Source organism: Ranitomeya variabilis, chromosome 4 (assembly GCF_051348905.1).
Source record: "Ranitomeya variabilis isolate aRanVar5 chromosome 4, aRanVar5.hap1, whole genome shotgun sequence".
Taxonomy (NCBI): domain Eukaryota; kingdom Metazoa; phylum Chordata; class Amphibia; order Anura; family Dendrobatidae; genus Ranitomeya; species Ranitomeya variabilis.
In genome coordinates this window covers 671171894-671184971 of record NC_135235.1, presented here as the reverse complement: position 1 = coordinate 671184971, position 13078 = coordinate 671171894, and the positions used below count along the sequence as shown (strand labels likewise).

Here is a 13078-nt window from a genome sequence, read left to right as displayed (position 1 = left end):
GTGGCCAGCAGCTGAGGGAGCAAGACGTGCTTTCTTGAGGCTCCTCTGCTGACCACCTTAATCCAACTAAATTAGAGACTTATACAGCCCATCCAACATCTGGGAAGACATATTTAGCCAAATTCTCACTCAGAGAGTGATTCTGGGCCTTCTGGACTGCGGTTCCGTGCTGGGATCGCGGGGGAGCCCCGACACCCACGGAGGGCCCTGGCGCCGCTGAAAGCACTCCTCACCCACCCGCTGCTGCTGAGATTGGAGCCGGGATTGTGCCAAGCGTCTCGCAAAGGGGATCCCCCCCCACGTCGCTGGAGACCGAGGACCCACCCGGTTGTGAAGCCGTGCCCGGGGTGCTGCCTTTTACGGTGCCCGCCTGGTGAGGGAGAAGACGGGACAGGGAGGCGCCATCTTGCTGCTGCTGCGAGGCGAGTGGAACGGCTACGCAGAGAACATACCTTAAGGTGCCGCCGCCGCTTCATCCTCCCTGGCCTGGACAAGCTGCGTCTGGAGGTATTGCGCTCATTCCGGCGCTGGTCTCGCAGGTACGCCCGCCGGAGCTCCTCGCGGTCTCACCTGCGGTCTCCCCTGCTTGCTGCCACGGTCCCCCTGTGCCGGGGGCTTCCGCGGTTCATGACAACCACTTCAGACAGGAGCGGAGGTCTTGCTGTTGCGGTGTGCACAGCCCTCCCAGGTCTGGTGCCAGACCCTAACGACCGGCAGCCCGACGAGGAGGTGGAGCACCTTCTTCTCTGCCACCTCTTTTCCCGCCACACGCCGCCATCTTGGACCCTCCTGAACAAACCCTGCTCCAGCTCCATAAGTGTGTGCTGATACCTCCCACGGAATGCCTGCCTTCTGTTGCTCCAAACTAAATTTAGCATCTTATACGATGTTCATTGCCTGACTTATATACTGTCCTCAGCTTAGCACCTACACGTGCAAGTCCCTTTTAATTTTTTTTTTTTTTTAGTTTTTTCTATTTTCTTTTCTCTCTTTCATTTTTTTTTTTTTAATCTCTGCACGGCTGTATAATGCTACCTTGCTACCTTAACCTAAGGTAGAAGCGACACCTTCGACACCTGTCAGTGCTAAAAAATCTCTTCTAGGAGCACAGCCTCTAATAATCAGCAATAAAGAGACTATTCTGTGGTGCTACTCTGCCATCTAGTGGCAGCATAAGAGACCTACATCTTTTCTCTTTAACTGGCCATCATAGAATTTTTTGGTGTTATTAATCTCCCCTACTCAAATGGCGCCAATGTTTAGCTTCTTTCAACTGTAAATATAGATATGAAGAACTAAAAGTGTTGCTGGCGCACAGGCGGTATTCTTGAGAGCAAGCGCTATATTTAGATAGAATGGTCAAAATTAATAAAGAGCGCCGGAAATCTTCTCTATCTGTTTCACAACAAGACAAACAAAGTGCCATGGAGAAATATTTGAAACATAAACCTTCGGCAGCCCGATCTGCCCGCAGGATTTCCCACTCTAACACGAAAATAGTCGACCCTGCAGATGACTTAGATTCCAGCGAGGAAGCTTCAGGAAGTGACCCTACACAAATAGACTCTGGAGGTATCTCAAAATCCTTCCTTAAAAAAGCCCTAATTCAAGCAATGAAACCTCTAATTGTGGAAGTCTCAGGTCTACGACAAGATATTCAACAAATTGGCAATAGGGTAGAATCCCTAGAAGCCACTCAGTCCTCTCTCATAAGTAATTCTAATAAAATTAAAGATCACTTGGACTTTCACAAGTCTCAACTAAACATGGTGGCTCAGAATATAGAGGACCAGGAAAACAGGAGCCGCAGGAAAAATGTCAGAATTAAAGGAATCCCTGAGTGTCTCTAATGAGATACTTGAAAAGTCAGCCAAAGAAATATTTTCTTCTCTATTGCCTCAAGACCGATGCGATCAAATGGTCATTGAGAGGATACATCGCTCGCTCAGACCTAAACCCAAACTCACGGACCCCCCAAGAGACGTGATATGCGGTCTTTTGAACTATTTGGATACTTCGGCCATTTTAAATGCTTCCAGAGACAATAAAAATGTATCCTATGAAGGATCATCCATTCAACTGTATCAAGACTTGGCACCTTCGACGCTCGCTAAACGAAGGGCTCTGAAGCCCCTGCTGGATGTTCTACGTACAAATAAGATACTTTACAAGTGGCTATTCCCCTTCGGTTTGGCTATACATGGAGGAAGAAAGCAAGTCACAATCCGCCATCCAGATGACCTCACCAAAGTCTGGTCCACATTCAACATCGAGGCTGTTGCTGTCCCCTCTTGGCTGCCTATGGACATGATGCTAGATGTCCCCCCCAATCTCCGTCCTTTGCTGGACCAGGGAGAGTGGTCCCCAGCCAAGTCGCCGAAGCAGAACAAGGTTGGACCTAAGAAGAAACTCCCTCCTTGAGGGGATTGTGTATCACTCCTGTTCCTTATTTCGGTTTGTTGGGTAAATCCGATCTCTTTACTATGTTCAGATCGGAGTTATATCCCAAAAATATAATTGGTCGATAAAGAATTATTTTCTTTCTCTTTCTCCACATGGCCTTTACTATAGAATTTACTATAGAATTTGTTAACAAGTAAAATGAATCTACTGTTTGCTGCTTGTGTGCCTGCAATGGACTGTCCTGTCTGTTATAGGAGGATGTTTCGTGCCCCGGCCTCCGCCATAGACGGGATCTGTATTGGTTGTGTTATACTCTTTCCCCCATGCTGTTCTAGCTGTTGTTATGTTTAAATTGTTTGCTCATCACACGTGTATAGATGTCACTCTAGTTTATTTTATAATTCATGACCAGTAGTGTTCCAAATACAGCCACCCTGGTGTTGGCTTCCTATAATGTGAAGGGCATGCGTTCCCCAAGGAAAAGAGGGCAACTGTTGAGATTTCTGCAATCTAAAAATTCTAGTATCGCATTTTTCCAAGAAACTCATTTTAAAAAAGATAGGACCCCAGACATGTCTAGAACTCAATTCCCTACATTGTATCATAATACTGGATCCACTGCTTCAAGAGGAGTTAGTATAGCATTCAAAAGAAATGTTCCCTTTACCTTGATAGACACCCTGTCGGATGCTGATGGAAGATATATAATGTTAAAAGGTCTATTAGCAAATACAAAAGTCACCCTTTGCAACATCTATGCCCCGAATCAGAACCAAATTGGTTGGTTGTGTCAAGTTTTGAACACCCTTAAACTATTTAAAGAAGGGATTATAATTCTGGGGGGCGACTTGAATATCACTTTCAATCCATTGATAGATTCTTCATCAGGGAAATCTTCTATATCACAAAAAGCACTTAGGAAACTCCATATCAATCTACAATCTTTAAATTTAATTGACTCATGGAGAACGTTACATCCAACAGATAAAGATTTCACTTTCTTCTCCCCACCCCATAACAATTATCACAGATTAGACTATTTTCTAGTTCAATCCTGTCACCTCCAGTTGGTGAAATCCACAAAAATAGACGTCATATCCCTTTCAGACCATGCCCGATCCTTTTAGAAATGTATATTAAAACCCTTCCCCTTACTTCCTTTACTTGGACACTAAACGAAACTCTACTGGGATCTAATTCTTATGTGACTAAGTTCTCCACCTCAATCAATCTTTTTTTCAAGGAGAACTGTCTTCCGGGCACTCCCATGTCTCTCGTTTGGGAGACTCATAAGGCTGTATTGAGAGGAGAATTTATAGCCTTGGGCTCATATTTGAAAAAAGAAAGGTCCAAAGAGGTAATGGCTATTTTACACCAGATTGACTCTCAGACAGATAAATATCAGACGGAACTCGTCTCACTCAGAAGATCACTGAAAGATCTTTTGAACATACATTCAGCTAAGGCTTATATGAGAAGCCAACAGCAGTTTTACCTTAACGGCAATAGAGGGAGCAAACTTATGACTTCTCTTCTGAGAAAGCGTAGGGGACGTACTTTCATCACACAGCTGAAGGGTTCAAATTATCTCTGAGACCAAAGACATTGCTAATGAATTCAAACGCTTCTATGAGAATCTTTATAATTTAGATACACCTGAAGACATGGGGGATCCCGGTACAGCTCTGGAAACAATAGACACCTTCCTATCATCCTTGAAACTCCCCTCCTTGTCCCTAGAAGATTCTTCATCTCTAATGGCCCCAATCACTCCTGAAGAGGTACTGGAGATTCTTTCCAGTATCCCTAATGGAAAAGCCCCAGGCCCTGATGGCCTTCCCATCATTTACTACAAGAAATTAATAAAAGCCCTTCTACCCCATATAGTAACATTATTTAATTCTTTCCTAGCAGGGCAACCACTCCCAAAACAAGCCTTAGAAGCCTTTATTACAGTGTTACCAAATGAAGGGAAAGACCCTAATTCCTGTTCTAGGTATAGACCTATATCACTCCTCAACACGGATACGTAGCTATGGGCGAAACTCTTAGCGACTAGGTTAAGCAACATACTCCCCAGATTGATTCGCTCGGACCAGGCGGGTTTTGTACGAGGTAGAGAAGGAAGGGACAACTCAACTAAAGTCCTTCAATCTATAATGTACGCCAAAAAGAGGAATTTACCACTGACCCTTCTATCTACTGACGCCGAGAAGGCGTTTGACAGGGTAAGCTGGAGATATATGGAGAGGGTTTTACATAGGTTTGGCTTCCCTCCCCAATATATCACAGCGATCTTGTCCCTTTACTCTCTCCCCACTGCCAGAGTCCGAGTGAATGGTGTTCTGTCAGACGCCTTTAATATTAGTAACGGCACCAGGCAGGGTTGCCCCTTATCCCCATCCTTATTTATATTAATTATAGAAACGCTAATACAGAGAATTAGGCAAGATAATCAAGTTCAGGGACTACAGATAGGTAGACTGGAATTAAAAACACTAGCATTTGCGGATGACCTGCTTTTTCTTATTTCCAACCCGCTAGAAGCATTCCCCATCATCATCAATATACTAAACTATTTTGGCAAATTATCAAACTTCAAAATTAGTAACACTAAATCAGAAGCACTCAACATCACCCTACTGGACTTCCAGCTAACAAATTTACGTAAACTAACCCCCTTCTCCTGGTCCACATCATCAATTAAATATTTGGGCGTCCATATCACCAGAGACCCCATAGACCTTTTCGATTCCAATTTTTCACCCTTACTTAAGAAGACAGAAGCGCAGATGAAATCATACAACTTGCCCACATTATCGTGGATATGACGTGTTAATGTATTTAAAGCCTATCTTATGAACATGGTACCCATTCGTCTTCCCCTCACTTTCTTTAAAAATTTAAGGACCTTAATATCCAAATTTATATGGAGAAATAAACCAGCCAGGCTACCTTTTAAATTATTGTCATACCCTACCTCATGTGGTGGTTTGGGATTACCTGACCCTCACGTTTATTACAAGGCCATTCATTTAAGCAGATGGCTGAGAATGGCAGTTAGCCTTGAGAAAGACATAATAGACACGGTAGACACGGCCTTATTGGACAAGAGGGGAATTCCATTTGTGTGGTCGCGCTCAAAGCCAGCGTCTTTTTTAGGTCTAGATGAAATAACTTTAGCAACCCTACATATTAGACGCTCGGTTATGAATGATCTGTCTCCAGAATCATTCCCATCATCCTTAGCTCCTATCGCAACCATTCCATATTTAATTGATCCTAACTTTGTGGACTCTTATAATCTGTGGTCTAATCTCCCTATGGAATCTCTCTCTAGCTTCTACGATGGTAAAGTCCTCAAAAATAACATTTGGCCTAGCAATGCCCTGACATCTCCGAGAAATTTTTTACAAGAACATCACATCAAACGTATACTTATTCAATTTAGAGAACGGTTCCCACACAAGTCCACCTGGACATGGCTGGACCTTATGTTTACGACAGGTTCAACCAGATATAAAGTCGTATCGCGCATGTACTCCCGACTCATTACTCCTTCTCTACCATTTAAACCCTCTTTCATATACTCTTGGGAGTCTGAGTTGAATTTCACTTTCTCGGATGACCAGGTTTCCAAGATGTTGAGGTTTGCCCGAGGTTTCTCTCGTTGCATCCTGCTTCAGGAGAACTCATATAAGATATTAACGAGATGGCACATGACGCCGGTCAGGCTTCTTCATCTTGGTTTGTCTGACTCTGACTTGTGCTGGAGGTGTCGGGTTAGCCAGGGAAGCCACTCACACATATTCTGGGAGTGTCCTATCATTAGAAAGTTCTGGGAGGGAGTTGACTCAACACTTAAAAAATTAAAACTTACTAAAACTAATCTTGTTGCTGTTGAGGCTATTCTCTCGTGCCCGACAAATAACTTCAGACCATCTAGACATGACCTCCTCTCCCTAATGCTTAGTGCGGCAAAGCTTTTAATAACCACTCGGTGGAAGAGTGAATATCCTCCTACACTAGGAGAATGGTTCAACAAAATTGACCATATTTATAGGCTAGAGGAACTCTCAAGCTGGGAAGCGCATGCCCATGAACACTTTGCCTCGAATTGGCTCCCCTGGAAAATGTTTAGATCCGAGGTGCCATAAGGTTTCTACTTAATTGCACTGTTTTTTGCTTTTTTTGGCTGTTTTTGCTTTTTTGAGAGGCTATACTACTGTATTGTATATTATTGGACGTCAGGTTCACGTGTGTATGATCTGTTATGTTAATTGTTCTCCCCCTTCCCCCTTTTTCCCAATTTTCCCTCCCCTAGTCATTTCCACCCAGGCCCTTTACCCTTTCCTTCGCCCTTCCTTTCCCTCCCCCTTTTTACCTTTTCTTCTCCTTCCTTCTCCCAATGTTGTCAGTCTGGGCTTACATGTTGTCATTATTGAATCGGTAACGCTTTTACTTATTCTTTCATAAACTGTATGTAATGTTCCCAGTCTTTACTTTAAATAAAGAATTTACAAAAAAAAAAAAAAAAAAAAGGCGCTGATTCTGACCTGCGTTTTCTGCCAAGAAATGCAGAACCTGCACAGAAAATTCCTCAGTCAAATCTGCAACGTGTGCACATATATCCTGAGACATAAAAGTACACAAAGAAAATGGGAGACGTTTATTAGCATCCTGGATAGGACCTGTACACAATATATACCGTATGGGAATAAACATACTAGAAATAGGAGGAAACCAATATGGCTAAATAGAGCTGTAAGGGTTGCAATAAGTGACTAAATGAAAGCATTTAGAGAATTAAAGGAAGTAGGTAGTGAGGAGGCATTAAATAAATACAGAAAATTAAATAAATTCTGTAAAAAGCAAATCAAGGCAGCAAAGATTGAGACAGAGAGACTCATTGCCAGGGAGAGTAAAAATAATCCCAAAATATTCTTTAACTACATAAATAGTAAGAAACTAAAAAATGATAGTGTTGGCCCCCTTAAAAATAGTCTGGGTGAAATGGTCGATGAGGATGAGGAAAAAGCCAATATGCTAAATGACTTTTTTTCATCAGTATTTACAAAAGAAAATCCCATGGCAGCCAATATGACTAGTGATAAAAATTCCCAATTAAATGTTACCTGCTTAACCCAGCAGGAAGTACAGCGGCGTCTAAAAATCACAAAAATTGACAAATCTCCGGGCTCGGATGGGATACACCCCCGAGTACTGCAGGAATTAAGTACAGTCATTGATAGACCATTATTTTTAATCTTTAAAGAGTCCATAATAACAGGGTCTGTACCACAGGACTGGCGTATAGCAAATGTGGTGCCAATATTCAAAAAGGGGACAAAAACTGAACTCAGTAATTATAGGCCAGTAAGCTTAACCTCTACTGTGGGTAAAATCCTGGAGGGTATTCTAAGGGATGCTATACTGGAGTATCTGAAGAGGAATAACCTCATGACCCAATATCAGCACGGGTTTAATAGGGACCGCTCATGTCAGACTAATTTGATCAGCTTCTATGAAGAGGTAAGTTCCGGATTGGACCAAGGGAGCCCAGTGGATATAGTGTATATGGACTTTTCAAAAGCTTTTGATACGGTGCCACACAAAAGGTTGTTACATAAAATGAGAATAATGGGGATAGGGGAAAATATGTGTAAGTGGATTGAGAGCTGGCTCAGGGATAGGAAACAAAGGGTGGTTATTAATGGAGCACACTCGGACTGGGTCGTGGTTAGCAGTGGGGTACCACAGGGGTCAGTATTGGGCCCTCTTCTTTTTAACATATTTATTAATGACCTTGTAGGGGGCATTCAGAGTAGAATTTCAATATTTGCAGATGACACTAAACTCTGCAGGGTAATCAATACAGAGGAGGACAATTTTATATTACAGGATGGTTTATGTAAACTAGAAGCTTGGGCTGATAAATGGCAAATGAGCTTTAATGGGGATAAATGAAAGGTCATGCACTTGGGTAGAAGTAATAAGATGTATAACTATGTGCTTAATTCTAAAACTCTGGGCAAAACCGTCAATGAAAAAGACCTGGGTGTATGGGTGGATGACAAACTCTTATTCAGTGGCCAGTGTCAGGCAGCTGCTACAAAGGCAAATAAAATAATAGGATGCATTAAAAGAGGCATAGATGCTCATGAGGAGAACATAATTTTACCTCTATACAAGTCACTAGTTCGACCACACTTAGAATACTGTGCACAGTTCTGGTCTCCGGTGTATAAGAAAGACATAGCTGAACTGGAGCGGGTGCAGAGAAGAGCGACCAAGGTTATTAGAGGACTGGGGGGTCTGCAATACCAAGATAGGTTATTACACTTGGGGCTATTTAGTTTGGAAAAACGAAGGCTAAGGGGTGATCTTCTGTTAATGTATAAATATATGAGGGGACAGTACAAAGACCTTTCTGATGATCTTTTTAATCATAGACCGGTGACAGGGACAAGGGGGCATCCTCTACGTCTGGAGGAAAAAAGGTTTAAGCATAATAACAGACGCGGATTCTTTACTGTAAGAGCAGTGAGACTATGGAACTCTCTGCCGTATGATGTTGTAATGAGTGAGTCATTACTTAAATTTAAGAGGGGACTGGATACCTTTCTGGAAAAGTATAATGTTACAGGGTATATATATTAGATTCCTTGATAAGGCGTTGATCCAGGGAACTAGTCTGATTGCCGTATGTGGGGTCAGGAAGGAATTTTTTTCCCCATGGTGGAGCTTACTCTTACCACATGGGTTTTTTTTGCCTTCCCCTGGATCAACATGTTAGGGCATTTTAGGCTATGGGTTGAACTAGATGGACTTAAAGTCTTCCTTCAACCTTAATAACTATGTAACTATGTAACATAGCCCAATACTCACCTGCCCTGTTATCTGAAAGAATGTCGTCTTTACACCGCTCATCACCCCTCAGATATGTCTCTATAGTATTAATATGGGTCAGATCTTCACCCTGAAACAAATATTTCACAGACATATGAAGTCACATCTATGATCAGCTCTAATCCTGCCATCTCCACTGATCTCATTACACAAGTATAAAACATATAATACTGGTGGATAAAACAAGACTGAGCACAAGACCTTCACAGCCGTCTACACATCATAGGGGAGATCTCATGACACCTTCTCTCCATTTACCTTATCATCCTGAGGAACATTGGGACTTTCTTGTTTACAGTCTTGTGACAAATGAAGGAGACTTCTCTCTGGTGTTGTCCGCTTACTGGATAGAACTGGAGGAAAGACATACAGGGACTGAACTCATTCTTTACATACAGATAATTATAGGCCGTGTGTATTTACTCCCATTTATTACCTGGTGATGTGAGGGGCTGGGGAACCTCCATCATGACGTCCTTGTACAGATCTTTATGTCCTTCTAAATACTCCCACTCCTCCATGGAGAAATAGACAGCGACATCCTGACACCTTATAGGAACCTGACAAATACAATGATACCGTCATCCCCCTGATCCCTTCATAGCGTTACTGTATAATGTCCCAGCATTCCCAGCAGTGTCACCTCTCCAGTCAGCAGCTCAATCATCTTGTAGGTGAGTTCTAGGATCTTCTGGTTATTGATATCCTCATGTATCAGGGGGTGAGGTGGAGGCACCGTGATTGGGCTCAGGGGTCTTCCCCATCCCTCAGACACAGGATCCTGACAGCAGGTCTTTTTCACTACTGTATAATTCTGGTTAAGGAGAGACACATTAATAAATCTCACTATAGACATTTCCAGAGTCCTCACCTCTCCAGTTCTGTCCATCTGTTATTCCCATAGATAAGAATGATGTAATGTGACGTCATCAGAATCTCTCACCTCTCCAGTAAGCCGGAAGAGGATTTCTAGGGTGAGGTGTAATATCCTCTCCACAATCTTGTCTCTGTCCATATCCATCCTTGATAGGTCAATCAGGAAAATTCTCTTATATAGAAGATCTCCACTGAGAGGATTCAATATGGTAGAGACCTGTATGAGAAGAAGAGCTGATAAGTTACAGCAAAAAGAATCCCATGTAGTAACACAATAACAGGAGACTTTATATCCAATCAATGGGAGCAGAAATGATGTTGACATGTATGGCACCAAAGTCCAAAAGTTATCCTTATGCCCATAGTCATTCTAGGTATGCCTGTTCACTAAAAAAAAAAAAAAAAAAAAAAAAAAGTAATACATTTTCTGCTCTGGACCAGTTTGTAAACCAAACTCGGTAATTCAAATGAATGTGGGCTAACAAAAAATGTGCATCGCTGGGGAGACCTACTAAAGAACCTCTGTGTTTTTATCCCCTTGGCAATATATAAGGCAGCAGTACATACAGGGCCTTGAAAAAACATTTGTACCCCATGCAATTTTTCACATTTTCTTATGTTACACTCATAAACTTAAAGCGATCCTGTCAGCAGAATTTTGCTAGGTAAACTACAGAATCTTATTTCTCATAGTCTGGGAGTCCTTCATGTGTTTTTAGAAAACCATAATGGGCTTTCATATGTCTTACACTGATTAGGGGCTTCCGTTGGGCCACTCTGCCATAAAGGCCTGACTGGTGGAGGGCTGCAGTGATAGTTGACTTTGTGGAACTTTCTCCCATCTCCATACTGCATCTCTGGAGCTCAGCCACAGTGATCTTGGGGTTCTTCTTTTCTCCCACGATTGCTCAGTTTGCCCGGTCGGCCAGGTCTAGGAAGACTTCTGGTGGTCCCAAACTTCTTCCATTGAAGGATTATGGAGGCCGCTGTGCATTTAGGAACCTTGAGTACTGCAGAAATTCTGTGGCAACCTTGGCCAGATCTGTACCTTGCCACAATTCTGTTTCTGAGCTTCTTGGCCAGTTCCTTTGACCTCATGATTTTCATTTGGTCTGACATGCACTGTGAGGTCTTATATAGACAGGTGTGTGCCTTTCCAAATCAAGTCCTATCAGTTTAATTACACACAGCTGGACTCCAATGAAGGAGTAGAACCATCTCAAGGAGGATCACAAGGAAATGGACAGCATGTGACTTAAATACGAGTGTCTGAGCAAAGGGTCTGAATGCTTAGGACTTTTATTAAATTTGTAAAAATTACTACATTTTTTCAGTCAAGATGGGGTGCACTGCAGAGTGTACATTAATTTAAAAAAATGAACTTTTTTTGAATTTACCAAATGGTTGCAATGAAACAAAGAGTGAAAAATTTTAAATGGTCTGAATACTTTCCATACTCACTGTACATCCCATGTAAGGAGAGCACCAATTAGAGAAGCAGTCAAAAGTCTTGTGGTCAAGCTGGAGGAGATGCAGAGATCCACAGCTCATGAAGGAGTTTTAGGGCTCACTCACACGAGTATACAGTGCCTACAAGTAGTATTCAACCCCCTGCAGATTTAGCAGGTTTACACATTTGGAATTAACTTGGCATTGTGGCATTTGGACTGTAGATCAGCCTGGAAGTGTTAAATGCACTGCAGCAAAAAAGAATGTTATTTCTTTGTTTATTTTTTTTTTTAAAATTGTGAAAAGTCTTTTCAGAGGGTCATTTATTATTCAACCCCTCAACCCACCAGAATTCTGTTTGGTTCCCCTAAAGTATTAAGAAGTAGTTCAGGCACAAAGAACAATGAGCTTCACATGTTTGGATTAATTATCTCTTTTTCCAGCCTTTTCTGACTATTTAAGACCCTCCCCAAACTTGTGAACAGCACTCATACATGGTCAACATGGGAAAGACAAAGGAGCATTCCAAGGCCATCAGAGACAAGATCGTGGAGGGTCACAAGGCTGGCAAGGGGTACAAAACCCTTTCCAAGGAGTTGGGCCTACCTGTCTCCACTGTTGGGAGCATCATCCGGAAGTGGAAGGCTTATGGAACTACTGTTAGCCTTCCACGGCCTGGACAGCCTTTGAAAGTTTCCTCCCGTGCCGAGGCCAGGCTTGTCCGAAGAGTCAAGGCTAACCCAAGGACAACAATGAAGGAGCTCCGGGAAGATCTCATGGCAGTGGGGACATTGGTTTCAGTCAATACCATAAGTAACGTACTCCACCGCAATGGTCTCCGTTCCAGACGAGCCCGTAAGGTACCTTTACTTTCAAAGCGTCATGTCAAGGCTCGTCTACAGCTTGCTCATGATCACTTGGAGGACTCTGAGACTGACTGGTTCAAGGTTCTCTGGTCTGATGAGACCAAGATCGAGATCTTTGGTGCCAACCACACACGTGACGTTTGGAGACTGGATGGCACTGCATACGACCCCAAGAATACCATCCCTACAGTCAAGCATGGTGGTGGCAGCATCATGCTGTGGGGCTGTTTCTCAGCCAAGGGGCCTGGCCATCTGGTCCGCATCCATGGGAAGATGGATAGCACGGCCTACCTGGAGATTTTGGCCAAGAACCTCCGCTCCTCCATCAAGGATCTTAAGATGGGTCATCATTTCATCTTCCAACAAGACAACGACCCAAAGCACACAGCCAAGAAAACCAAGGCCTGGTTCAAGAGGCAAAAAATCAAGGTGTTGCAGTGGCCTAGTCAGTCTCCTGACCTTAACTCAATTGAAAACTTGTGGAAGGAGCTCAAGATTAAAGTCCACATGAGACACCCAAAGAACCTAGATAACTTGGAGAAGATCTGCATGGAGGAGTGGGCCAAGATAACTCC

The 13078-nt window shown here is 42.9% G+C and overlaps 1 protein-coding gene across 2 annotated transcripts in view; it reads right to left on the bottom strand.

Annotated features, from left to right (window-relative positions):
* LOC143766281 (uncharacterized) overlaps positions 1-13078 on the bottom strand; it is a 74743-nt gene that overhangs the window by 18724 nt on the left and 42941 nt on the right. Inside the window, exons 4-8 of one of the 2 annotated variants that reach the window (XM_077253831.1) lie at positions 10256-10405; positions 9956-10126; positions 9749-9872; positions 9571-9665; positions 9292-9382 (exon numbers count right to left, since the gene is read on the bottom strand). In XM_077253831.1, coding sequence (XP_077109946.1) covers positions 9292-9382; positions 9571-9665; positions 9749-9872; positions 9956-10126; positions 10256-10333 — 559 coding nt within the window. In that variant the 5' untranslated portion in view covers positions 10334-10405. Of the gene's footprint in view, positions 1-9291; positions 9383-9570; positions 9666-9748; positions 9873-9955; positions 10127-10255; positions 10777-13078 lie in introns of those variants that run through there. The other variant, XM_077253829.1, reaches the window with a different exon arrangement.